Consider the following 27580-nt stretch of genomic DNA (forward strand, 5'->3'; position numbering starts at 1 on the left):
AACCACCGACACGGACGGAAACAAGGCCATCGGATGACGGTGGCTAACCAAGTCCGCAACACCGTAACACACCCAAAGCCCACGTCCAGCTGCCATGTTAAAACAATTCCAACCCCCCAAATGCTCGTTCGAGGCTCGTTCAAATTGACCTCAAAATGGAGGATTGGGTGGTGAGAAAAAAAAGGCACAACTTCGGAAAAAAGCCTTTCACTGATGCCAAACATGCATCAAAAAGCTGGACGATATTTAACTTTTCCTCCCTTCTCGCCTACACAAATTTCACATCTAAATGCTTGTTCTCTAATATTTCTGTTATCTCCGTGCCGTTTTTTCGTCCCCGCCAGGTTGTGATGACACTCGTATCAATACCGCTAATGGATAGGACCGGTCGACGAACGCTGCATTTGTATGGATTAGGTGGAATGTTTATATTCTCAATATTCATAACAATATCGTTTTTAATAAAGGCAAGTACAACACGTCACAATTACTTCCAAAATTCAACCATCCAGCCATCATGGTGGGAGTTTGTTTTGAAGCGAAAGCACATGAGCGTAAAAGCCCTTAAAGTGCGCACTTCAAAGCTACACTCCAATATAATCATAAAAATATACACCATATGGCGCAAATAAAACGTTTAGTGATGAATATTTGCAAATGAAATTCCATAAACATAAACACACAGTCAAAATGCAACCATTCAACACTAAACGTTTAAATATTTTATAGCAAATAAATAGAAATGCGTGCTCGTTTTTTTTTTCTTTCTTTCTGTTCCGTTTTTGGTTCGGGGTTTTTAAAGTCGAAATGAAACAAAACATAAAAAAAACGGGCACGCATCCTGTTATTTAAACCCACAATCACAAAACTGCGAATGCGATAATCCGTTCCCATTTACGTTTTACGTTCTTATTGCTATGGACTCTTTTTTATTCCATGTTTGTTGTCCCTACTTCTTGTTGTTGTTCTATCCATAATATCTCGCTCTCTTTCTCTTGATGTTTGGATTGATTGATTGTTTTATAATTGCGATTGTTTTTCTTTTCTTTCCCTGCTAGTGATCCCTTTCTCTCTTTTCACTCTCTCTCTTTCTCTGTTGTTGATTTCGTACGTGCGATTTACTCCACCTTTTTGGTTGTTTGTTTGTTTACTTTTGATACAACATATTCCCTCTTATGCGTTCTTTTAACTGGAGTTTTCATTTGTTTGTAGGTGTTTTTTAAGTAATTATTTGATAGTTGTTGAATTAAATTATTATCTCTTTTCCATTTTGATCTACTTTGATTGTTGCTTGTGCATTTTGTTTTTTTCCTCCCCGTTTTTTGATAGGGTTGTTTTAAGCTTTGGAATGCTTTCGATATGTTTACTCTTTCCTGAGCTCGTCGCATGCAAGTCTTTTCTCTCCATTTAGACGCTGTTTTATAGGGCGATTGTTTATTTTATCTCATCTACTTTTACCTACTTATATTGCTTCTTTTAGCGAACTACTTATTCATTAAGAAATATAATTTACAAATTTCTTGTTTTTTCTATAACAATTTTATTAATATTCCATTCAAACTTACGGTAAGCGGTTGAGCGTTTGCTTGACAAAAACAATTTCGTAAAAAAAATGCAAATTAAACCGCACACCATGCTCTGGCTGTAACCGCAACACTTTACCGGTGGTTTTTGTGGGCAAAGTTTCACAACCCGGAATAACTTTCCCAAAACATGGCCTTCCAAAATATTGCGTCTGGTTGGCATACTGGTAAGCCAGTGTCCAATTGCTGCAGTGATTGTGACACAAACCGAGTGCGTTTTTGTCGCATTTTGTATAAAGAATGAGAGAGAGATAAAGAAAGAGAGAAACAAAAAGTTTCTTCATTCACATTGTCCATTTCACCATTTTTTTTTCAATATCCAGAAGCAAAACAGCAACATACATTCCTTATGGACAATTTGTTCAAACTTCCTCGCAGCAGGAGTCGGTTGCAAGTGTTGCACATGTGTGGTCACGTTTTTCATTAGACTTTAATTAAAGAACTTGCACTGAACTTGCTGTGTGAGGTTGCCCATATATCTGAGGGTTTTTTTGTGTTTGTGTTTGTGACACTACACTAAAACCCTTGTTGCTGTCATTACTTCGCACGAAGCGAGAAACCACCGAATGGTAACCAACTGGTTACTCACAACAACGCGTTTTTGGGGAGGTTTCGTGCATGGAAAACATTCACAGTCAAAGTCGAACGGTAGGCATTAGGCACAAACAAACACCCAAACGGACCTGCCCAGCGGGTGGCCCACCTACTCTCTAGTGGTGAAGTTCCTGTTGCATGTTTTTCCGGTCGACTTGACATGGGGTTCGCATGTCGCATATCGGCCAACACCTTCCCGGTGGTGGTGGTGGGAGAGATACAAGTTATCATTATTGTTGGCCAACATCGTTTGGCACGATGGGTGGCATGGTTGGAAACGAGTGTAGCAAGGCTCGATTAAAAACGAATCACGCCTAACCTCAAGGACTATTCAACGAGGCGCTAGTGCCCGGTGGAAAATGAAAAACTGTCCTCTTTCTGTTGTGTAATTTGCCTCCTGCCTTTGTGTGTGTTTTTGTACTATACTGTAAGGTTTACAAACGGTCAAGAAGGTGATAGTAAAACCAAAACTAATCACCATGGTGCGAAGGAAAAACTTTTCCTCCCAGTAGCTCGGAAACCGATTACGGCGGAAAACACACACTGGGACACATTATTACTGTGCCCGTTTTATCCGATTGTGCCCTTTTGTTTCCGAGGTTAAACAGGAGAATTGTGGTGGAAGAGTTGTGGAGGAAGTATTCCAGTATTTCGATTGGAAACAAGTTTGCAGGTGCTGGTTCGAAACAGAGAGCTGTCTTATTGGTGGAAAATGTATTCTGTCCGATACACACAAGCCAAACGTGCGAGAAGGAGGACACAAAAATCCAATCACACTCGATGGTGTAAAATTCTTTTTTCATTTAAAAATATATATTCACAAAAAAATTGGAGCGAAAACCCCCAACGTAATACGCTGTAACTGTGGGATTTTCCTTTTTTTTCTTGCCCACATTGACCTCCATCCGGTGCCACAAATATTTGCCATAATGAAGTGAATGTAATTTAGTTGTATATATGTGTGTTTGTGTGTGCGATTTTTTTTCCTTCTTGTGCTAAATACCACCTGCTCAGCCACCCTCAAACACTCGAAAAGCGCAACTCCATTGACCACCATGGGCAGTTGGCGTGTAAACCGAGCGTAAGAAGTCTCACCTGTGTGCGTGTGTGAGGGGTTTCCACCCCATCAAAAATGCCCTGGATGTGTGTGTTAAAAAGCACCCTTCGCCATCCGCTTTCCCCTTCCGAAGTAGGGACAAGAAAATTACGTTCGCACGTCGGGAAAATCGGGCAGGTGTTTAGGGAAAAACATTGGGGATGGAATCACCGGGTTCCGCACTGTAGTTCCGGCCAACTTCGGATGGTGCTATTTTTCGTGTTAATGACATCCATTAGCGTTAACTACAGGCGGCGCCGAACCAAAAACACACACACACACATTGGGAAAGTTTCAATGGCCACGGTTCACTTGTTTCGAAGGAGAATGGTTGGAAAACCGTCCGGAGAAGGGAAGGCATAAACTGCGTGTAGCCAATTGCTGCCATTCTGGCCACCCTTATTTACTTCACCCTTGATGCCTGTGTCCATATCGCGCATGGGTTCCCGTTTTTTTTTCGACTCGGCCGATTCGCTCGCTCGCTAATGTTTTGATTTTTCTCCCACCACCGGAAAAGCGGACAAAAGGAAAGTCTAAGTGTTGTTTGGAGATATGTTTGTTGCGTTCTTACAGCCCTTTTTTTCCTTTTCCAACATTACACGGAAACAACTCGCTAGGGGGAAGCTACTACTGCCAAGGTCAATGTTTCCTGTTTTTCCACCCGTGCTTCTTCTTCTTTTAGAGGGTGGATTCTGGTGGATACTTAACGTTTCCGTTTGCGCTTTTCTCACGACCTTTGGTACGCAACGTTTCTAGTGTTTATTTATTAACTATACACACACACAGAAGCGCGCGTTGTATTGAATTTGTTCACCGAAAGAAAAGGGCGAAAAAAGAGCGATTGGTAGAAGTACCTCTCGATCATAATTATGTTACTTAAGTAATCGGAGTTAAGGAACTGTTTTCAATTAGTTTGGTGGGAAAATTTCTTCTTGCTTTGTGTTTTTTATAGCTTGCGAACAAATTTTCCCTACTAACATAATATGCTTGAATTTGTGTAACAAGCGATAGAGAACATCAAATTTGCAAAATAAATTTCTCATCTTTGATGAATTCAAACACTCCCTATTTCCACCTTCTTGGAACACATTTTTGCAATTATATAGAATTGTTACCTTTTACCCTTTTCCTTCGATTACTTGCTCATAATCGAGCATCTCCGATCGACCCTTTATTTTTATTTGGAGTTGCCCTTTTTACTACATTTAACCACCATTGCGCGTGTTAGATTTTGCACGCATAAAACCGGTGCCTAGAAAACCGGAATTCGTTGTTTTTTTTTCGTTTCTATGCTCGGGATCATGCAGCTGCCTAATCCTTTCCATGGAGGTCAAGACAATTTCGGTTGTTTGAATCCTTTCTCCGAAGGATCGGTCTTGTTTATTTGTTTGACTTTTTTCCCCCTCACATTTTATTGAGAAGTTCGATCGCTGCCTTCCGGAAAATGTTATTATTTTACCTTTTTTTTAACTTTCTATTTGTTGCCTTGCCTTCTTCTAACAAGGGAGGGTAAATACGGGTAGGAAAACAAAAGACACGACTTGTGCTTGCATTGTAATGATGGTGTAATTACATCACCAGTCAATAAACAATTTCAAACAAAAGCGAACAACTAGCTATCGTTCGTTTTTGCGACCTGCCAGAACAATGCGCCAATGGTTTTGCCTTCAAAATCCCGATCGGACAGGATCGTTCCAGGTATATTGGGGTATTCAATTTCGCATCGCGCACACGAAACAATTCCGCCCCCTGCGGAAAGGAACAACTTTTCATGTAGTTTTCGGAAAAACTTTTCCGAGTGAGAAGGGGAGAGTTCAGCGGATTAGGTTTCCCGCGCGCGTCTTGCAAAGGATGCATTCCGTTAAAGGATGCAGCTGTGGAAGCATTTCTTCATTGCCGACGACGCTCCCAATCTAAAGTCGCTCCGTCATCCGATGGTGATTTGTTGTGTTGTTTTGGTGCTTTTTTCTTGTTTTATTTTCTTCACCACTTTCGGTAAGCTTTAATTACGCGACGAAAGCAGAAATCCTGCAAGCTGCTGGTCTCTCTCTGTGTGTTGTGTGGGCTTTTTTGTTCCGTTTTTCTTCATTACCAACTTCTAACGGAACCGCGCGGAAAAAGGGGCGAAAAAACAACAACCAAACAATGCGCAAACCTTACCATTCCATTGTCTTAGCTGATTTTCCTCGAGCGCAAAAGTTTCGACTATTTTCAACTAGCGGAACTTAAAGGGAAAGCGGAGTGGCATGGCAGTGCAGCTGAAGGTGATGGATTTCCACGAACTATGACAGCAGAAACACGACACTGCTTTCTTTGGTTTTTGCGGCAACCACGAGGTATGGCATGGCCACGAGCGTTGGTGTGCATCGAGACGGGATGAAATTGTAGAGAACGAAGGCGAATTATTATTACCCCATTAAAGCACTGAACTGCTCGGAACGATTATCGTAATGGACTGACGTTACCGTAGTGTAAGAAAGAAGAGGGAGAGAAAGAGAGAGAGAGAGAGAATCTACCCACTAGAGAGCTGTGTTTGCAAGGAATGTAATGCACCACCCGGCACACGGCCACGGTGGAGTGGGGCCCACGATGATCAAGCTTGCTTGTAAGACGCTCTGCAAAAGGCGGCAAGCAACACTGAAACTGGCTAAGATGCAACGGAGTATACAGTTTGTAAGTAGAAGTCCTTTCCCTCATTGCTAACGACGTTCGAAAGGCTTCTTCTGCTGCTGCCTGTTTGCCTGAAAGGATGTTGCAGCCCGTGCGCCACACAAAAGAATTATCCATTTGAACGAAGCACAATGGGAAATAGTTTTGGTTCGCTTTCATCGCTCGTGTCGCTTTCAATTTCGTTACGGATCCTTACGTTTTTCGGCTCATCCACCCGGGTGGGTAAAAGACTTGGTGAAGAAAAAAAAACCCCACCCGGCTACTCTTCCACTGGAGCTCCATGGAAGCTGCTGATGCCAGCACCGGGGGAAAAGTTATGTTTGAAACCTTCCACTTCCACTGGCATCGTTTTCGTGGCGAAACTTTCCTATCGGTATGAAAGCCGACGATGTAGCGATGCTGCAATCGTAAGGACAGAACCGTTTTAGGCATTTTTGTGGATTCCATTTACCGAAGGCCACTTGTGATTTTCGCAGCATTCGAGCATTTTCTTCGGTGCCTGCGGTTAATGCCGCTGGTGGATGCATTCGGTTGGAATGCCGATGAGATTTTCAAATTCCATGCTATTGTTGATCGAATCGGAGGGGCGAAAGATGATGGACAGTAATTGAAATGGAGGCCGGGAGTTGAAGATATGATGTTGAAGTAATATTTAAAGCATAAACATATTTGTATACAATCATTATTTGTGTGTAAATTTGAATCCGATATGTAATCAAAACAGGTCTTTTTTAAGTCACTTTAATTTCATTTTACGTCGTTCTTTTTATTACAATTGCTTCGTAGTTTGACCATTTTCATCTTGTTGTTTTATTACTTATTTTGTTAAATTCGTACAATTTATGAATGCTTAGCTTACTTACTGTAGCTGTTGAATGCTTTGATGTATTTTAAAACGTTTTCTCTTACATTTATTAAATGTGTTTCAATCTTCTGCTTTTGCCCTTTTTGCACTTAGCACCTGCCGCATGTCCTAACCAAAAATAAAAAAAACGATACTTTCCACTTCCTCCATAGCAACATATTCCTATCTTCCCGTTTTGCAGTAAATATTTGTACATTAAATTATTTGTTAAATAAACGAATCATTTGCGCGAGCCGGCAAAAAAAACGTCCACGGGTCGCCGCGTGCTGACGTCAGAATGCGCGCATGAATCGGTGCCTAGGCAAACATTGTGCCCCACACACACGAAACCAAACGCAAACATCTCAAGTTTCACTTCGTTCCTTGCCTTACGGTGCTTCGAACCTTCGTGGTTCGTTTGTTGCACGAAAAAAGTCAACCGACCGGAAAGGAAAACGATAGTCTCGTGTTTTTTTTTCTTTCACTGGTGCGGCGTGTAAATTCACCTGGCCCTCTTCCATTTCACCCCTCCCCTGTTTGGGATGCTTTCACATGGAAATGGAAAGGTTAAGAGTGTGTCACTTTCAAACACACTTCCCAACTGATAGCTTTCACCTATCGGGATTCATTCTGTTGCTGTATTTTTCTTCTTGTTTTGCTTCCTCCCTTTCGCTCGTTAAATTTAGCAAAACCGTTGCAACCGATTGCCTTTGCTGTTCGGTCTTGGTTGAGTAGGCCCAACCCAGCAACACGGCAAAAGATTTACTACATACGAGCAGTGTAAAAAAGTAAGAGAGCAAGCTGAAGATTTTGCCATATAAAATAACAATCTGCTTTCCACTCGGTGAATGCCACCCAAGAGGGGGGGGGGGGAGGTGGAAGCATAAAGTATGGGTTCTTCACGTATGCATGCAGGCCGCACTGAGATGGAATATATTCCAAGAGCAATCCAAAAGCATCGTTCGGGCCCGGTGAATGTGGAATTAACGAGTCTTTCTCGATAGAGTTGAAGAATAGGACGGTAGCCACACACCCAACACCTACCTTGATTCCTTTCCATGTGTTGGGGGTGCGTCCTGTACATGTTTGCTCTCTGGCTACCATATATACTTATCAGCAATAACAAAAAACATGTTCATATAATTGAAAAGAAAAAGAGAAGAAATCTTCACGTAAAGGAACATTTCCGAGCTTTGCAAGCTCGTAGCACTTAGAGTGTGAAACTGGAAGGAAAAGAAAATGTCATCACATGTTGTGTGTGCGTGTGTGTTGATACATATTTGCGAAGCCCTGTGATTGTCACAGAGCACATGTGGAAGAAAGGAACAAAGTGAAACCTATGCCGGAGATGGTGCGCTGCTCGATGGAGGCGCATGGTCGTTTACTAAGAAAAAAAGCTTCAAGCATGGAGACGCATGGTCGTTCGTACCTTTCGGCTGGTATCAGGTACCAGGAAAAAAATTAACAAAAAAAAACGAACTTAACTTACCAAACACAACAACAACAAAATAATACAAAAAAGAGGTGGTAAAAGCACGATAACCGTTTTTCGGGTCGTTATTATTATTTTCGGTTCTTCTTTTTTTGGCTGTTCGGTCGCGCAAAGCAGAAAATATACATATTTCCTGCTCTGAACCACCCACACCTACTGGTGCACTGGATGTAGCTGCTTTGAATAAAACTGTATGTAGTTGATTTTGTGCGTTTTTTTTGTTGTGTTCGTTCCTTTTGACTAAGGATAAGAGCACTACGGCGCAAACATGAAAAGCATCGCATGAAAGATAGGCATCAGCCTAAGCATAAAGTCTTCACGGTTGAACAGACAGCACGGTAAACAGTTACTTTGGGGAATTGAGTAGGTTATTCTGCTGAGACCGTCGTATGTCGCCTGATTTCGTCAGGCTACTCGTTCTTTTTTTTCTTCCCCCCTTTGCTGGTGCGGTTTCACTTTTCCCCGTGCGGCAAACGCCCAGGCTTTCAAAATAAGCAGGAAATATTACTTTTATAATTTTATCACGCAACCACTTTTCGTGCGGTAGCGGCAAAGCACGCGTTCTTGCGCAAAGTGTTTTATGAAAAGTAAGACAACGAAAATGTGTCTTGTGACCCCGTGGGAGAAAGCATATCCCCACGCGGGAAGAAGAAATTTGTCTTCGCGTGTAAGGTGTTTCATTTCATAAGCCACGTTTACTTGGTAAAAGAATTTCTATTGCTCCGCTGGAAGTTGGTTTTTAATCAACGAATTTCTGATTATATATATTCAATTATTTCAGAAAGATATTTCAGAAATATTGCAATCTAACGAACTTGAATCATTCAGATTAAATTGCTTGGTAATTTTGGTGCAATCGTAAGCTGCTGGTGCAATAGATCATAATTTAGATTAAATTTTCAAATACCTAGCACAAGATATGCGATTCTTCCGACGAAAGAGAATCGCTGGGAACAATTTGCAATCACTTGAGTTCATTTTGTGTCTTTTTCTGATAACCCAAAGGATCATCGGTCAACAATATACTGCACCAGGCATACTTGGGGATAGGGAAATAAATACTGACCCTTGCCAGCAGATACGAAATACGCAGCTTAAACCCTTTCCGCCGCTGCAGAGCAGTGACTCGAATGTAAGAAGCAAGCGGAATAGAATGCTTCACAGATTTAAGTAAACACCCCTTAATCAAATCGTATCGTACAAGAATTTCTAGTTTAATATTTTATGAGATTTTCCGAGCATAAGCATATTATACGGTGGCCACTATCCACGCTGCAGATCGTCCACAGCATCCGGGTTTTATTTATTTGGACAATCTTTTTGTCATATTACCTGTCCGACCCAGCCAGGCCCAGCACACTATCGCTGCTATTCTATCAGCATAAAAGGTGAAGGTTCTGGGTTGTGTGGGAAAAAAAACCCGGCACACCCAATTTTGCATCCCAGGCACGTATCAAACGCAGCGAGAACGTGCAATGCAGAAGAGTAAACCGATTTTTCACCCCAGCCTCGGTGACCAGGTGACCGAGGATGGCAACCTGGGGCCATTTATTTCGTGTGTTTGTGTTTCTGCGTATCCGTTTCTATCTCTTCCGGCTTATTGTTTTCACTCTTTTTTTTGTCGTAAAGGGTTCATCGAGCGAAAATGTAACCTCTATACATGAACGCATCCCAACCTACAACATTCCGTATTGGATGTTATCTCATTGTTTTTTTTCTTCTTTAACTTAGTATGAAAAAAGGTACTTGGAAAATTTATATCACTGCCATTGGTGCAACCAAAGGTTACGTAACGACAGCGAAGAAGATGAGAAAAAAGAGGGAAACGAAACAGTTGCCAGTTTGACAAAGATTCACGTCGTAAACACCATGCGCCTCCATCATAAAGTGAACAACCATGCGTCTCCATTGCGACCTTTTGGCTCGTGTATCTTTTTCACGCTATAGCGCTATAGCATGAGCGACTCGGTCGTTGTGATACAAATTTTCATAAATAAGCCGTTGCGATGGTTACGAAAGGACAAAATAGTAAAAAAAAAGAAGAAATGGTTCGTTCATTTAACCGTCTTGCCCCTGTAGCTTGTAGGACGTACGGGAGTATTTCTCGATTTTTAAGGCTTTTTACCCCGTTCCCCCTTCACATCCAGAGAAGAAGAAGAAAAAATACTCACAAAATACAAAAATAACAAATACAGTTCAATACGAAAAGACAGTCACCCAGTGTCCTTTCCCCGAACTCGCTGCTCACCTCACCTCACCCGCCGGCTCACCACACATCACTACCAACACACTTACACCGCTTCCCTTACGAAACTTCCTTTCAGCATCCCCTTCAAGCTCATCATTTTCATACCACGGAAAGTACACTCCACAATTACTACCATCCCGAGATGGGCGGGAAATGGCCACCAATTACACGCAAAAGCATAACACGATCACCCACTCACGCTCACATGATCACTGATAGACACACACACACATACACACACAAAGGTGGGCGCAAAACATTCAAACACGGCCACTCACCGAGGGAAGGATGTTTTACGAACGCTTGTAAAGTGCACGCAATGTACACGCCGCGTGAAACAACCGTCGACACAAATACACCAGAACACAGGACAAACAGAGACACACTTTAGCGCACCGACATGCAATTTTGTAGCATTTAACGATGTTAAACGTTGCTGAAGAGATGTCCTGGGTCGTCGACAATGCTTTCCATCTGTGAGGGAAGTGTTGTTTTCAACTTGCGATAGGAGACTCTTATTTTACAATTATGAAAAACATTATAAATCAGAGAAAATCAAACTTAAACAATTGTGCTGCTCTCCGAGTGTCCCTACTGAATGTTTCATATTTTTTAATTGAAAAAAAGACCGCCAAATAATTATAAACATACAATTCTCATTAAACACATTCGTTATTAATATTTTGTTTGAGTTCCAATGTTTAAACAAATTATGTTTCAAATTGATTTAATGTTTTATTAATATTTATCGGACGTTCGAAATGAACTACCCGTGGTGGAAATTTTATTTCCTTCAACCCCCTTTTTTTCACTCGCGGGTTTCAGTTTCCCTCGCACTGATGATGGTTTTTATTTCATAACATTTACGGTTATGATTACTTTATTTATTCGACCTTTTGGGGCCCTGCTCGGTGCCCGGAACATGCTTACGAACTTCCCAATAATTGAATTTTCGTTTCGTTCGCCAATAATCAAAACCTTTCGGTACAATCTGGGTAATTCGACACCACGTCCCATGCTAGCCTCCACTCAAACGCCAGAAGGGAATGGCGCGGTCACGTGTTATTGATTTTGCGTGCCCTCAAATTAACTTCATTATTGACGTTTGATCTTGTTTTTTTGCTGTTGTTTTATTGGCACTCCTTTTTTCCACCCCCCTCCCATCCCGGATGGAGCGGAAATTTTGGGTAGCTCTAGAACCTCCCGAACCCGTTCATTACTACAATTGTGTAAATTGTGAACAATCAATCCGCTCGAATTAACCGCACACACGAGACACGGTTTTGCGGAAGATGAACAACAAACAAAACGGGCCGTCCGATTTGCTTTCATTGGCCAATCGGTTTGGGGAACACAATTTGGTGTAAAATGGCATCAGAAAGCATCAATTATTGCACCATTGCTCGATGCGTTTCAATGGTATGGATTGGTTGCAGGTTGCCGTATTTTAGTGCAGCATTAATGAACATTCAATTTGCAACCGGATATGGCGGAAATCCGGGTATCCTCGTTTGTAAATTGAGCAAGGGAAAGTTTACCGAATTGGGTCACGATTTCGATCCCGCGCTGGCTACAATTAACCAATTATTTTTCGTATTATTGTTTGATATTACATGTTGCTTTTGAGCGGTTAATTGTACATAGGTCAAACCGTCATCACTTCAATATGGAAGTAAAAGCTTCTATAAAAGACTTCACTCGTAAGACGCCCATGAGAGAATTGTCTTTAGCTTCTTCATTTCTTTAAAAAAAACCCGCATTTTGAAGTTTTGAAAATAATATCTTAAAACAATTTTAAAAGTTTTATTTTTGCTCTCTCTCTCTAATGCCACCTCGTCACACATTAAATCCTGTCTTCCACGTCAAAGAAAGGGAAACCTTTATCTTGCCTACTTGAACGCAGCATTTTGACAGTACAACACATACACAGCATAACAACAACAAACCTACATCCGCCTGTCACTCATAATTGCCATCCTGGATGGTGCACACACACACACACACATACAGCTGCCTATCACAATTCATACTCCGTCATGCTATTGCAATTTAAGCGTGGCTTCAAAACCATCATCCCACCGAAAAAACATGAATAAACAAACCTCGCTATTAAGGATCAACAATTCATCCCCCTTTTCTCCCCATACCACCCTCCACTCTCCCTTTAAATACAGATCCTTTCAAGTCCTTTCACTCACGTCCCCTCATCCCGTCAAGATGTTTTCTAGACATACTCTCTTTTTGGTGTGCATCACCAAAGTGCGCAAAACTCTCGATACACTCACACATACAGACACACACACACTGTCACAAGCTAAAACACAGGGTGCTCCATTTGGTCCGGGCTTTTGGACGTGCTGCGAGACAATTGTGAGACACCCACAGTTATTACTTCACCCAGTTATTAAAGTCAAGCCATAGCTGATCGCGATGAGTTTAAACACGTTAAATGCCTTTTAATATCCTCCCGCCCCCCCTTGGTAACTGCCATTTTATTACTTTCACATATTTGTTTATTTTTTTTACAAACTACTATCTCGTATACTTTTACTTACAACTAATCAAAAATCAGTGAAATCAGTAGCACAGCTAGGGTGCGGCAAATGGATCGCACTCGTCGCGCAACACTCATAAATAAAAATACTCACAACCACTTATCGAAAGTGCAGGGGAAAGGAATACTCGTTGAGTGCACCGTGTTATACGTTTTCTGTATTTCTTTTCCATTTTTTCTTTTGTTACTGACTGAACGTCTTAACGGCGAGTTTAGTGCGGCATTAGTTTGTGGTATTTTGGTGCATCACTTAAAGGACGCGGGTACTGTTGGCGTAACCATACACAGCCTCTCTTTATCTCACTTACGTATACTCGCTAGACCACCCAAGTACAACTACTAATTACTATTACTAACTAACTAATCTTATTCATCTTAAACGCTACTAGTTGAAAAGAGCAGCCTTCTCACCTCAGTGCTGCCCGTATACCAACTCGGTGACTGCCCCAAGAGGTGACCGAGCGTAATTTGCTCCTGCTCGACTGTTTCTTTATTTTATCTTCGATGTTTAGTTTTGTCTTCTGTTTCCTTATCTGGTTATTGATCTTGTTGAGCCTCGCTTTTGATATATATTTTTTTGGTTTTGTTTGGTTTTTTGTTCCGTTTACAATGATCCTCTCCTTGTTATGCAGCGACAATCAATTTGTGTTGAATTGTTTCTAGGTGCGACAGGTGACTAGTGTCTTTTTCGAAAAAAGGGGTTTGTTTTATCCGCTCTCTGGATATGTCATTCTGCTGTCCACACGTCGCCAAATGTCTTCCAACCAGTTCGACAACTTTTTTCTTTCGTCCAGCAATAGAACAACCGATTCGATACTCTTTACATCAGAAACAAAATCATTCCTTATCCTTTCCATTTTCCCAAAAACATGCCGGAAATGATTCTTAGTGTCCTTTTCTTCCTTCCTACTGACGGAACCCGAATGACTGCGACGGCACGGACATGGACACGAACAAAAAATAAAACATTTAACTTCACTCCCACAAACCCCCACCCAAAAAGAAAAAAAAGCCTTCTAAATACGGGAACCCAAAGTTGTTACACGCATAGTTTAGGAGTTTTTTGGTTATGTGCAGGAAATGATCGACTGGATGTCCTACCTGTCGGTAGTGTCAACGCTGGCCTTCGTCGTGTTTTTCGCCGTCGGACCGGGCTCGATACCGTGGATGATCACTGCCGAGCTGTTCTCCCAAGGGCCGCGGCCGAGCGCGATGGCGATCGCGGTACTCGTGAACTGGATGGCGAACTTCGTTGTTGGAATTGGTTTCCCAAGTTTAAAGGTAAGCTAACCTGATACGTTTGAATCATGAAAAGAAAATGTTCTTTTATAGAAGTTTATCCAGCTTCAAACATAAATTTAACCATTTCTTCTTTCTCTCTTTCCAAACAGACTGCCTTGGAAAATTATACATTCCTACCGTTTAGTGTATTTTTAGCAATATTTTGGATATTTACATATAAAAAGGTTCCTGAGACCAAAAACAAAACGTTCGAAGAAATTTTAGCTCTGTTTAGGCACGGAAACGGAAGGTAAGACCATTTCATTTTGCATGCAGAACCACTCTGTTTCTCGTTCACCTTACTTTCTACTGCCGCTTTCTACACAACAACTTCAACACATTAAAACACGCACATCGACATTTACTAAAGCAACAGTTACCAACAACAGTTATATGATAGAATAGTTCGTACATCCAGGCCCGATGTTGGAAACTTGATCGATGCAAATCGTTGCATACACCACAGGGGCAACGTATATGGGTAATGGAGAAAAGGAGATCTACAGAGGAAATTGTGGATTTTCTTCCAATAATATGCGAACTCTACTACAAGAAAAAATAATCAAAATTATCCTTAAAATGGCATTCAAATTGTGATCATTCAATTGGTAATTTGGTGGAAAAAGTTTGAGCTTATAAAAAACTCGATTTATTGAATTTATTCCACGTCCAAGTCGGAAGCTTTCTCCCACAAGTTCTTCATAAAAAACTAAGAACTGGTGAAAGACTCCTTAATGCTCCACCCAAATTGCACTCGAAGTTGAATTTTTTCACCCCAAAATATACATTTTTTGTACTATTCTAGCCGGATTTTACTATTTTATCCGGTTGATTCTAGAGTACCAATAAAACCCTTCTCCCCAGGGGAATGTTTGAGCGATAGAAAAAAAACATCTTGCAATATTCTTCTCCATAAGTGCTGCAATTGTAAAGACGCCATTAAGGTTGATTATGGTTCGGTGGTTATGCATCCATCTTCACTATAATTAGACATCCGGATGCAAGGCAAAAGTATCGACGAGAAAGAAAAAACTTTTAATCATCTTTGCCCTCAGGCAAAAAGGGGGATCGCAATGTAATGTTTTTCCAGGAACACAAAAACGCCTTTGGGAAATGGGGGAGAACATTAAAGTTTTTCATTTAATTCTTTTTCATTTACTTCATTCTGCGTTTTTGTTTTCCAGTTTTATTCACCTCTCACTAGTGTAACTGTTGGAGAAAAAGGAAGATTTCTAATATTACATTCTCTTCTCTTCTCAATTTACTAAACGATTCAACTTTGATTTTAATACCCATTATATGTACACCTTGTTAATGAAAATATTTTTCTCACATCCCGTACACACTCACACACATATGAAAACTCACCCCCCACCCTCCCCCTTTCACAGAAGCAGAATATCAAGAACTTTACTTTTACCCTCCCTAATTTATAGAAACCTTCGCGATAGTAGACTCTACGGGTAAGTGCAGTTTGCGCAGTACAAGCAAATGAGAATTCGCTCGCTCGCTGTTGAATGTAAAACAAAGCAAAGCAAAAAAAAATACAATCAACAAGCAACAGTTATGGCCCCCACAATCATACACACACCAAAAGAAAAAAATTGTTCCAAAATTCCCTTTTCTTCCCTGATACTCTTCATCCGAGAATAAAAGCGCGGCTCTGAATATGCCAGAGCTCATTCGTTTTGTTTTGACCGTTTTTTGTGATCGCGCTTTTCGACACCTGCACACCTACTTTAGCGTATTAGCGTCACAACTAGGAAATCGTTCCCTTTTTTTTGGCTTTGTTTTGCTAAGCTTCGGGTTGCGTTATCAATGGTTCGATTGCGTTTCGAAAGCAGAACGCACCCAAAAACATCCACGTACGATGCACAGCTGTCTGCTTTCTTTCTTTTTTTAAACGTTTTGTTTCCATTTTCGATCCCTTGTTGTACGCTGTATCTCGTAATAGCTTTTAAAAGTCGTAGAATAAGCGAGCACAACAAGGTCTTATCCTTATGTTTTTTTTTTTGCTTTAATTTTGTTCTATTGCATGAATTGGGTACAGTTTTACATTCGGGGTTTTTCTGCAGCTGCACTACGTTTTTTTACAAAACTCGTGAGTACTACTAAAAAAGTTTGTGCAAAATGAAAACTAGAAAACAAAACAAACAAAATGACTTCCAAATGTGAAGTTCTGTTTAATATATTAATATTTAATTAGACTGTTGGCCAAATAACACAACAGCTGTGAAAATCAGCTAAACTTTTGTTTCCCTCTTTATTTCATCAAAAACTTTTCCCATCCATCTTACACGCACATTTATTCATCATTTGTATCTGAACCCAACGATCACACTTCCAGTGAAGAAAATTCTACGTTCTGTTTTCTTTTTTATTTAAAAATTCACTCCCAAACACCGGTCAATTAACGAAACCGCGCATCGATCGATTGCAATAATTACAGTTCCATGCGGGAAAGCAAAACCAACCAAACCGAGCTTTCCCCGGTCGTTTACGTTGGTAATTAAATTCAAACCAATCTTTGCAAGTGGGCTTCAGAGTTCGGGCCATACGATTTCACGGTTTCACTGCCATTACCGAATGTTCGTTCGTGGAAAATCTCAAACCTTCCCGAAACCAGTTAATTCACCTGCTTGTTGTTTTTTCCCCTGTTTTGTCTTCACTGACGCATCTGTAATGAGCAACCGGGTAACGTGACACTTCCCCCAGGCAAACCGCCTCACTGAAGAGGTCATGGTTGGAAAATGCGGACGCTTTCCACGAAAAGCACATACACGATAGTTGTTACGTTTCACGTTCACGAACACACAGGCTCACAACCCGTCTCGAACACGAAAGGGCAACAAGTAAACGCACCAAAACGCACACCCAACCGCACACTACAACTTACGTGTGTGTGTGTGCGGTGTGTACACGCACCAACACGCACCACAAACAAATCACGAAAAAATGCAACACCAGCGGTTAAAATACGGTTAAAAACGAATTAAACGATCGTGCGAAGAGCCGCCACTCGCGTTTAAAATGCGACAATAAGGAAAGAAGAGTAATTGCACGTGTTTGTGTACGTGCGATATGCGAGTGTGTGTGTGTGTGTGTGTTTGTGTGAGTGTGCGTTTATATGGTCCGATAGCGCAATATTATCAGATTATTATTGCTTCTCGCATCATTCTTCTCGGCCGCGGTCGACAGAATGGAGCCGATGGAGCAGCAAGAGACACATCTCACTTCACTCACTCATACCACCATCCACAAGCCAGTGCCAGAGGACGTGTATGAATTTGTAACAGTTACCGATAGTCGGGTGTACATTAATCGGACGGCATATATACTTTGCAACCGTTTGGATGGATGGAACTTAGATTTGTTTTTTTTTAAAGGAATCAAGCTTCCTGAAGCACAAAAGCTCACTAGCGTAGTTAAACATGAAACTTTTGCCAGCAAAACATTCTACTGCTGCACGTTCTGCTTCCGTTTTGTACGGTTAATCTTGAATTGTAGATAGTCTTTAGAATATAATTATACTCAAGTCTGTATTTTGCTTTACTAACGCCTAAAAGTATGCAATCTTGCTTTATTAGATCGCCTTTTAAGATCAGTTACTACACAACTTCTTTGAAACTATTCAAGTATTTCAAACGAAAGCACATAGCAAAGAAATTGAGTTTGAATGGAGTTAGTTCTCTTCAAATAACATAAATGTGGCATTACTTTTGGTATTTACAAAAAAAAATCAGTTTAAAACAAGTGTTTCGTTTGAACGTCACTAAATTCAAGATTGACTGTACAGCGCTGTGCTAATGCGCATTTGCTATGCTCGAACATTATTGCTTTAGCTTTCAAGCACCATTAAGAGCTATTGCCGTACCCATGCTCATGGACATTTTGACGAACTTTCCCAAACACCTTCATCATGAGCTTCTCGTTTCCAAGTAGCAACTCGCTGCCATAAATGGTAGCAAACAAATTGCCAAACAAAATCGCTGCCGCCACTGATCGAACACGTACAAAATTCACATCACAACAGCTTCACGATAAGAAAGAACTCAAATTAAATTGTACCGATCATCGGTTTTTTTGTTTGTTAGAGACGGTAACGGTGTGAGGTGAAGCAGCATTAGAAACCATTAAAATCTTTGTTTCCCTGATGCTCTAACAACCGAACGACGATGGTGACTGTTTCCGTTGCGTTTCCACGTTTCATGTTTGAAGCAGTGGAAAATAACAACGAAAAAAAACACAAAATGACGAAGGCTGCCCATTAATTGGAATGGCCGCGCGCTAGGCAAACATTATGAATTATTCAATCCGATTGCACAGCGGCACCCCCCGGAAGCCGGGATCGGGATTCGGTTTTACGATTCATCAGACGGCGGACAAAAAAATGGTAAATCCGGAAATGAAAGGAAAAAATCGCTTTCACGTACTTGGGCGATTTTAAAGCGTACGTTCGTACGCCGAGTTGCGTCAGCTTCAAACATCAATAGGCGAACGAGAAAGCAGCGGCCAAGCCGCTCAACCGTAATGCGACAACGGTCGCATTGATTGTTTGAAATCGTAAAATCTGCTTAGCATTTCCAGCCATTTGGTCAGCGGCAGCTTTTCGCCCGTCCGGAAAGCGTACTTTGACTTTGCAAGTCTTCATCGTCTTTAATCGCAACAATTTCAGATCAAAACCTGATATTTCGGCTTCCGATTGCGAAAAGGACCTTTTTGTGCGTCCTTCGTTTTGAAAAAGTCGAACTGCTTTTCACGTTACTCCTTCCAAGAAAAAGCCCCTGCAGTGCCGGCTCCCGTTCAAATTCATTTGGGAACGGCGGGCTGGGGTGGTCGCTTGTTTCTTGTATTGGGTCCTCGGTTTTTTTTGCTTTGCTTTTGCTTTGCTGTTGCTCCCTGCCGCTTTTTGGCTTTGTCGACGGAAATCCGGCGTTTCTAATTACTCCTAAATCAATTAATCATCCTTTAATGGAGCGAAAAGCCTTACGGCTTTTGATAAGGCAAACCGGGTGGCGCAAGACCGTCCGACGACCAGTTCGGGTCGGCCGCGTGATGATGACAAACTTTTCGTCGAGCGTTTGTCATCTTTCCTTTTGAGGCCGGGCCTCAGTCCGTGTGATTAGGGCATCGGTGAACCATCGCTTCCGCCCTTGCTTTCCACTGCTGGCCGCTGCTGGGACGCTGGATGTAAGGTGGGAGACAGATAAATAATATTTCGTCCCATCAGTTGTGCCAGTGCTACGGCCAGTGCGGGATATGGTCCCGACCCCGGGCCGGTAATGATGATGTCAGGGCTTTCGCTCTAATGAATAATCCAATCTTCTTAACTCGGTGCGCTGTGTATTCATTCACAACCGAAGCAAGGAAGAAGCCTCTAGGCATCTTTTTTTTTCTCCTCTATCTAGACAATCAAAAAGCTTTCCGCTCCCCAAAAACATGAGCCTCTTGTTCGTTGTTAAAAAAAAGACGGGGACATTTGGCTCAGTTTGCTGTTTAACTCTTTTTTCCGACAAGTTCAAGGAGCTTTCGAGGAACCTTCGAGGAACCTTCGAGGAAGCATGAGATGTTCCTTTGTGATAATTAAATTGCTGGACTCTTCACCACTGGTGGAAATCTCCACCAGGAAAGGTGTGTACCATCCACTCGTTGGTTGACTCGTTTGATACCGATACTTGGTACTTCTTGTTCCAAAGCAATTTTGTCATTTTGAGCGGAAAATCACGATCCATAAGGATAGGGAAAATAATTGACGAACGCAAACGCGAACCCCCGGCACGGGGGGAGGGTGTGCGAGTGGCCAGCTCGATTCGTTCCAGATGGATGAAATTAATTTCGTATCGTACTTGAGATAGGCCACTGGATGCTTCTTCGCATTAAAGAAAGGTACCTCTTAATCTTGAATCAACTACCATATCCAGCCGCGTACCGAAACTTCCAACAAAATCCATTCCATTTAATCCATTCACATTAAAATGAAGAGCAAAAAAAATCACTCGATTAATCCACGACCGACCACCCACAAGACCCGCACTAATGCTCGTTTTGAACACGTAAACGATCCGGTTTTTTTTGTACCTTGGTTTATTATTTTACAGTGAAAACGATCCCCAAACCGAACACAACTCAATCAGCTCCGATTCGCTTCAGCTGCAGCATCCAGCATCCAATGTGTCCCCTGCCGGCAAACGGGATGGAGCCGATGAGCCGAAAAAATAGACCTCCCACCTTCATCCTCTCGTTAAAGTGGTTTTAGTTATTTTGATTAAGTTTGTATGTTTGTTTCTAACTTTCACGTGAGTATTTTACTTTTTTATAATTTATTCTGGTAATCTATTGCGGTTTTTTATTTGTGTGTTTATTTAGTGTTATATTATATGTATATTATATTAAGTTTTAAAAACGAATACAATTTGTTTCGCATTACATATTTTTATTTCTTTTTTAAAAAATTATTTCGTTTTTCTCCGTTCTTTTATCTGCCCTGCAGTCCGTTTTTGTTTTAAATTACTTAAAACTTTATTATTGAAGATTTTTTTTTGGAAAAGATTTAAACAAAATTTTGAAGTAAATTTTCATTTGATGGAAATTTAAAAAAAAATTCCAACGCATTGTTCTCAAATTCGAATTCGATCTACCATCATCAGTTACCTTCCAGCCTTGTCAAATAAAAGTAAATAAAATTAAAACAGCCCCAAACAGTGCAAACAATGCTAAATCGATTCCAAAATCGGAACACGGTTTAATGCGCCGGTGTAAGTTATGCTGAAAACTTTCGTTATTAGTTATTCGCGATGAGATACGGTACGCCGTGCATTTATTTCGTGTTTATTTCTTTTCCCTTGGTTTTCTTTTTTTGTTTTATTTTTCCACCCATTTTCCTCCCATATTCCGCGATCCGAATTTCCCCGGGCAAAAATAAACAATGCCCTTTCATGGATGGTTGCACTGAGCACGAAATAAGAATCCAAACAACGCGACAAAACATTCTTTTAAGTCACTTCCGTACAGCTTTTTCCACGTGGGAGGATGGGACACACGCACTCACTGGTTTGGGAAATGGAAATTCTTTCCAAAACTACCATCAGTGAATGCAAACGCCCCCAAACAACTTCAGCACAACTTTCACTCAACAGCATGCCTGTAGTCTCGGATAAGCCTCCTACTACATACCTTGTGCATCCTTTGGCTTACAGCATTGAACCGAGAGAGAGGAAGAGAGAAGAAAGATAATAACGACTTCTAAACCGATAGCTAAAGTTCAATTTCCGTGTAATTTAGCGCTTGTCTACCTTTTTTTGTATGCTCCACCATTGGTGGACTTTTCATCCATCGATTACGCGGAAAATTCCTGGGCAGCACCACCTGGACGCACATTAAGGGTGGACGGGTTTTTGAGGGAGGGGTGGTAGCAACATTATCATGCATTCCAGCCCGTCTGCTTGCTGCGAGATAATTTCATAAATAATAGTCTGCCATCGACTCGTAACAGCGCGCGCGAGAGAGAGAGAGAGAGTGAACTAAGGAGAAAGAGCTTTCGGAAATGGCTAGATAAAGTTGTTGTGTTTTTCTTTATGCGCTCCTTGGCGCACCATCCGGGAAAACTTTTCCAATATGCCCAAACCGAACTGTCGTGGATGGGGTGTTCGATTGCGAACTCGGGACGCTTTTCTTACACAGCCGGCAGCCTACCGTTCACAAAAATACTTTACTTTTTTCTTTCAAACTTCGTTTAAAATATGACAACCAAAGATGGTGGTGAAGGTGGAAAATGTGTTTCCTAACGCTTGCTTTAAGTGCGTCTCCTTTCCTGCGATTTATCCTTGTCGAAAGGAGCTATTCACTGGCGTTACAATGGCGTTACATCCCATTACCAAACACCTTTTGCCATTTAACCATAGAATGCGTTTTTCCCCGTGTAACGATCGACTGCTCCCAATCGGAAAGAGGATCAATACACTAACACACACACGCACAGACAACTGCACACGCACATTCCACTTTTCCGCAATGGGAGCAGTCACTATCCACACGCAAATGATCCATTTTTCATCATGATCCACCGCCGTACGGCACGAAGCGGCACATAAATAGGAAGACAAAAAAGGCCCCCACAAGCAAATCTATGTATCAAATGCCTTCTATTTTGCCTATTCGGCTGCGGATTTGCGTTACTAGGGGTCGCACGTCAGCACCTTAAATTATTGCGCCAGCACAACACTGTATCACAATCACAGTATTTACGGCGAGCTCGGTAATTTGCTTGCTACGCCTAGTTTGCCATCATCCGTGTGGATCTTGTTTGGTGGATTTACAGTAGGTAACAAAAAAATAAGTAAAAACGTTTTTTTTTGTTTTTATAAATAAAAATTAAAAGCCTTTTTTAAATATATAAAATAATATAATGAAAAATTTACGAAACATTAAAAATAGAAAAAAAAATCGAGTGTTTGCTCATTTTTTTTTCAAACCTACTGTAGCTTTTGTGCCACCAAATAATTTCCATTCCACACGCTGCTTTCCGCAGCTGGCTTGTAATGCGGTTTTGCACCACAAAAACACTTACCTAGAATGCCATTTTCATTACCATTCACACCATTTTTGTGTAACAGCTAATAAAAGCTTCATTGAAGAGCTTTTGTTTTTTGTTGGCAATGGAATGCTTTTTTCCTGCCTCATCCCGGGGTGGGTTTTTGGTAATTGTTGATATTCCAATCCAAGCAAACGGTTCGTATGAAAAGGAAAGAAAAAAACTAATTAGAAGAAGAAGAAAACAACGAAATATTGGGGGAAAAATTTACAAAATTAAAATGAAAAACTACACTTTTGAAAACAAAGAAAGAAAAACGAAAAGAGAAGGAGGAAAAAAACAACAACAAAAAAACAACAACCAAAGAAAAGACTGTTAAAAATTCACACTCGTTTCCATCACGCTATCGGTAATCTGATAATATTCACTTATTACATAATCGTAGAGTGTGCGAATTTCAGGAGTATGCTAAACTGCGTAAATAATCTGGAGCCGCAAAGTATGAACTCGGGCATCGAACACGCCGCGCTGATGATCTCCGAGGAAAAGACCCAGCACGATTCACGTAAGCCATCCTTTTTCTTCACCTTCATTTTGTTTTTTCTTTTTTTTCACATTTCGTGTGTCGTGTTTTGTGTTTTGTGTTTTGTGCTACTCACTGTTGGCGGGAAGCTTTAGTACATGTTTATTGTATGTATGTAAGTGTCTGTATGTGTGTGTGCTTATTATGTGTGCGTGTGTTTGTTTTGTATTAAAAGGGAAAAAGAAGACACCTTTTCGGGGGAAAAGGAAAGAAAAGAACGAATGGATAGATCGTCATTCATTTACTACGTGCTGCTATAGCTTTGTTGCCTCCATTGGATCGTCCTTTATTTTACACAACACACACCCATCGAAAGCTCTTTTCCTCTTACACACGCGCGCGACACACACACACACATGCGGCACACATAGACGATGCTCCATATCTGTCCTTCACGCATCAACCTTAACTCTCTAAAAACCTATCTATCAATCTTCTCTCGCTACGCGCGTTACCTTTTCTGCAATCAGCCATTATGTTGTATTTGTTTCGTTGTCGCTGTTATTTTTCGTCCTTTTTTAGCTTTCTTTGCTTCACTCACGCTCTCTTCCTTTTCTTTCACACTTCCTGCTTTGTGCTGCTTGTTGGCCAATTTTCCAAAACACACACACACACAAACGCGGAAGCTTTCTTCCCACGTTGGGCACGTTTTTCCATCCTCCATTTTTCTTGCTTCTGGCAGCATCATGGTGGCATCAGGGTGTATCGAATTTTCCTGCCTGCTGTCCTGCATGTGTCTGTCTCGCCTATCTGTCTCAAGGAACACATCATTACACGGCTCACTTGTGCGTACAAAACGGTGGCCCATCGTTACCATCATTCACGCGCGTGGTTCGGATCAGAAACCCGCCATATTGTTCACATGCTGGCCTGGCGTTTTTTCTTTTGATTTCTCCTGCGCTTATCAAAGACGGCTGACGTTTCATCCTTTGTGGTTTCACTCGATGTGTGCGCGTATTTTTTATCTGCTGTTCTGCGATACGAAAGCCATAAATTTTCTTCTCAATTTTCACCTTCCCGCAACACGCCACTTCGACAAACCCCACTCGAGACTGTGCTCCATTAAAGCTTCATTTCGTAAAAACAACTCAACTTAATCTTATCCCACCGGTAACCGTTGATCTTTCACGCCGTTGGAAAATTCCCTTGTGGGGCTAACATTCGAGCCAAAACCGTATGTGTTGTTCGGTTGCTTACGATGGAATGCTTTTATCGATTCATTCGAAGCGTCTACGATTAAATTCCTTTTCCAATTACTGTGTCTTGTGTGAGGGGGAAAAAAGATCCAAACTTCTCGTCATAATTAAACTAGCAACATTCCTAAATTATGCTTCATTATCATGCCCGAAAAGGAAGAAACATTTTCACACGCACACTTCATTGCATTCTTTGGCAAAACAAAAATTTTTACTCACTTGAGTTGAATACGGAAAATTTCTCCTTCATGGACTAGAAATAGAACGTGCGTTTGTGAGAATGGATTTTGCTGGTTGAATGGTGCAGGTCAAAACCTCTTAATAACTGCTTTTTTATAACTTAAAACATTCACAAAAGTTAAAGTTTTTTTGTTGCGTAAAATTTCATCAACAATTTTCCCTATGCTTTGTATGCAATATGGTAAGGAAAACATCACTTAAAACTGGTACAGCATATGAACACCAGAAAAATGTTTGTCACGCCACAGTTTTTCATGCGTGTATGTCTGGTCGTGTGTGTGTGAAGCTTTGTGAAGAGGGAGGAAAAAGCAAAGTTTTCCTTATATTTCCGCGACGTATTTGCGCTGTGGTTGAACAAACACAGCTCCCACAGTGTGTGTGTGTTTTTTTTTTGTACAAACTTTTAAGAAACATTCAACAATACAATGCACACACACACATACACGTTCGTACACGAATTGTTACAAAGAAAAGCGTATCTTTTGGCGCGGTTTTCTCGCTTTCCTCCAGCTTTTTTTCTCCATTTTTGTATGTGTAAATACACGTGTGAAATGTGTATTTGTTTGTGTGTGCATACGATTTTTTTCTTCTCTTAAATTTCGTTCCCTTTCTCCCATCTCTTTGCCTATTTTAATCTGTTCAGCAAGTGAGCGAAAAAAGACGCTTTTCCTACCCCCCAAAATGTCTGTAAATACAACGTGTTAAATCGTGTACTTAAAACCTACACCATGCGCCAACTTCACTTTTGTTCCTCTCGCTCATGTTCTCTTTCTCTCAGACGCCATCCCCTTCAACACCTACCCCCCCCTCCCCCTCCTCCCCCTTCCTAGTGAAATTCAAACACCTGAACACTTATCTTTGCCGCACCCGAAACGGTTTTTGTGTCGACCGAGGAAAAACATGACTTTCATGTTCGTAAGTGGAAGATTTAAATCAACACTTTACCGCGGTCCTCACCACAATCTCTCACCGACCTCGACTTATGGAAAACCACCCCAAAAAAACAAACGGATGGGACGTGATCGTCCTTCGCGACGCATTGCAGGGCACGTGAAATGAAAAACGCAAACACACTGCTACGATTGCGACGGTGCAAAATGCTCTGATCTCAACCCGGGTTTTGGTGGAAACCTGGGGGCAACTCCAGGTTCCCATCTCCCTCCCCCTCCTTCTCCTTCCACCCCACAAACACAAACACACACACACACACAGACGCCAAAAATCGAGTATGACAGCTTCAACGGGTTGTCATTTGCAGTCGCAACATTTTCATCATTTATCATCGAGCGGAAAGGAAAAGATGCATGGCCGTTTCGCTCTGTGTCTGGGACACACCGCGGTCTCTATCTTGTGTGGGTGTGTGTGTGGTTTGAGCTGTGGCATACTTTCCTTCGCATTAAATCACGCCACGGCACATCAAGCCGGCATAAAGGTACGGGGCCACGGATGTCTTCATAGAGGGTGGGATTTTCCTTTGCCCAAGCTGCCGAGGAAAATCTCACACCTCGAAGCGCAAGGACGGCATAATGCAACTCCCACCCATGCGGTGTGAAGCAGCGATGACATATTATTTGTGAAGCCAGGCCTTGCTCGTATCGTTTCATTCGTGCGCCTCGTCCGCATTAGTTGCATCGGAATTCTCGTCCCATCGTTGTCCAAATCGTTTCACCTTCAAGGCGCGACATCCTTTTCCCTCGATTGGTTTTGGCAAGTTGGCCTGCAAAGGGGCTTGTTTGTTGTTTGTAGCGCGCGTGTGTTTGTTTGTTTTTTTTTGTAGACATTCTTGGAACCTTTAATGGAGCTTTATCCGTCACGGTTGATTGTTGATTGCACTGTAATAGCTATATTTGCATTAGATGCTGTAGATGCTTTATTTATTTTTTAATAATTTGTTTACACTTTGCTTTAGCTTTATATCTTAACCACAGTCTAGTAAATTCTTTCTTCAGTAACTCGCTTTTTGTATTTAACTCCATATATTATACACCTGCCAAAAAAATTTACTATGTCAGAAAAAAATAGTTTGAGCTAGATTCTATACACAAGATGAAGATAGGTGATATAATTTAACAAAAAACCGAAAAGAATTTCCAGATTTTTCAACGTTAAACTCTAAGCTTCAATCTCTACAGACAAGGAAGAAATAGGATTTTAAAGCAGTAAATGAAACAATTTCGGCAAAGAAGATTAAAACACATAACTAGCAAAACCCCCTGCCAAAAAAACATACGACAAACAGCACATGGCGTGGCCAGAAAAACGCCATACAGGTTGATAAAAGCTTCGCTATCAGAGCACTTTAAGCGAACGAACACTTGCAGTACGGTGAGGACTCACACGCCGGGATGATCATTAACGTGGATGAATGTTAGCGAGGTACCATTTTATTTTATTTTTTGCTGTCCCACCCGCCATCGCTCGGGTGACAAACTGGTGGAACACTGTTTGTGTAGTAATAATCATTCATCTTTTTTCGTGGAAAGCGACCAAAAAACGGGAAAAGGGAAGGCACACCGAAAACACCAACCAACCATCTGCAGAGTTTGCCCGGCACACGGTTATGCACGTTCACGGGTCATTAATGTAGCTTGTTCTGTGTGTCGGTTGGAAATCGTCACACTTCTCGCTTTTCCACCCAAAAATAAAAAAACGAAAAAACACAGAGCACT

The 27580-nt window shown here is 41.4% G+C and overlaps 1 protein-coding gene across 24 annotated transcripts in view; it reads left to right on the forward strand.

Annotated features, from left to right (window-relative positions):
* Positions 1–27580, forward strand: part of LOC125771283 (glucose transporter type 1) — a 167771-nt gene that overhangs the window by 134507 nt on the left and 5684 nt on the right. For 16 of the 24 annotated variants that reach the window (XM_049441756.1, XM_049441764.1, XM_049441759.1 and 13 more), the window contains 5 exons: positions 345–467; positions 14138–14362; positions 14473–14612; positions 15799–15825; positions 23354–23457. In XM_049441756.1, the coding sequence (XP_049297713.1) occupies positions 345–467; positions 14138–14362; positions 14473–14612; positions 15799–15825; positions 23354–23457 (619 nt within the window). Of the gene's footprint in view, positions 1–344; positions 468–14137; positions 14363–14472; positions 14617–15798; positions 15826–20460; positions 20760–23337; positions 23458–27580 lie in introns of those variants that run through there. The other 8 variants (XR_007419289.1, XM_049441765.1, XR_007419290.1 and 5 more) reach the window with 8 other exon arrangements.

The sequence above is a fragment of the Anopheles funestus genome, chromosome 3RL, assembly GCF_943734845.2.
Source record: "Anopheles funestus chromosome 3RL, idAnoFuneDA-416_04, whole genome shotgun sequence".
Taxonomy (NCBI): domain Eukaryota; kingdom Metazoa; phylum Arthropoda; class Insecta; order Diptera; family Culicidae; genus Anopheles; species Anopheles funestus.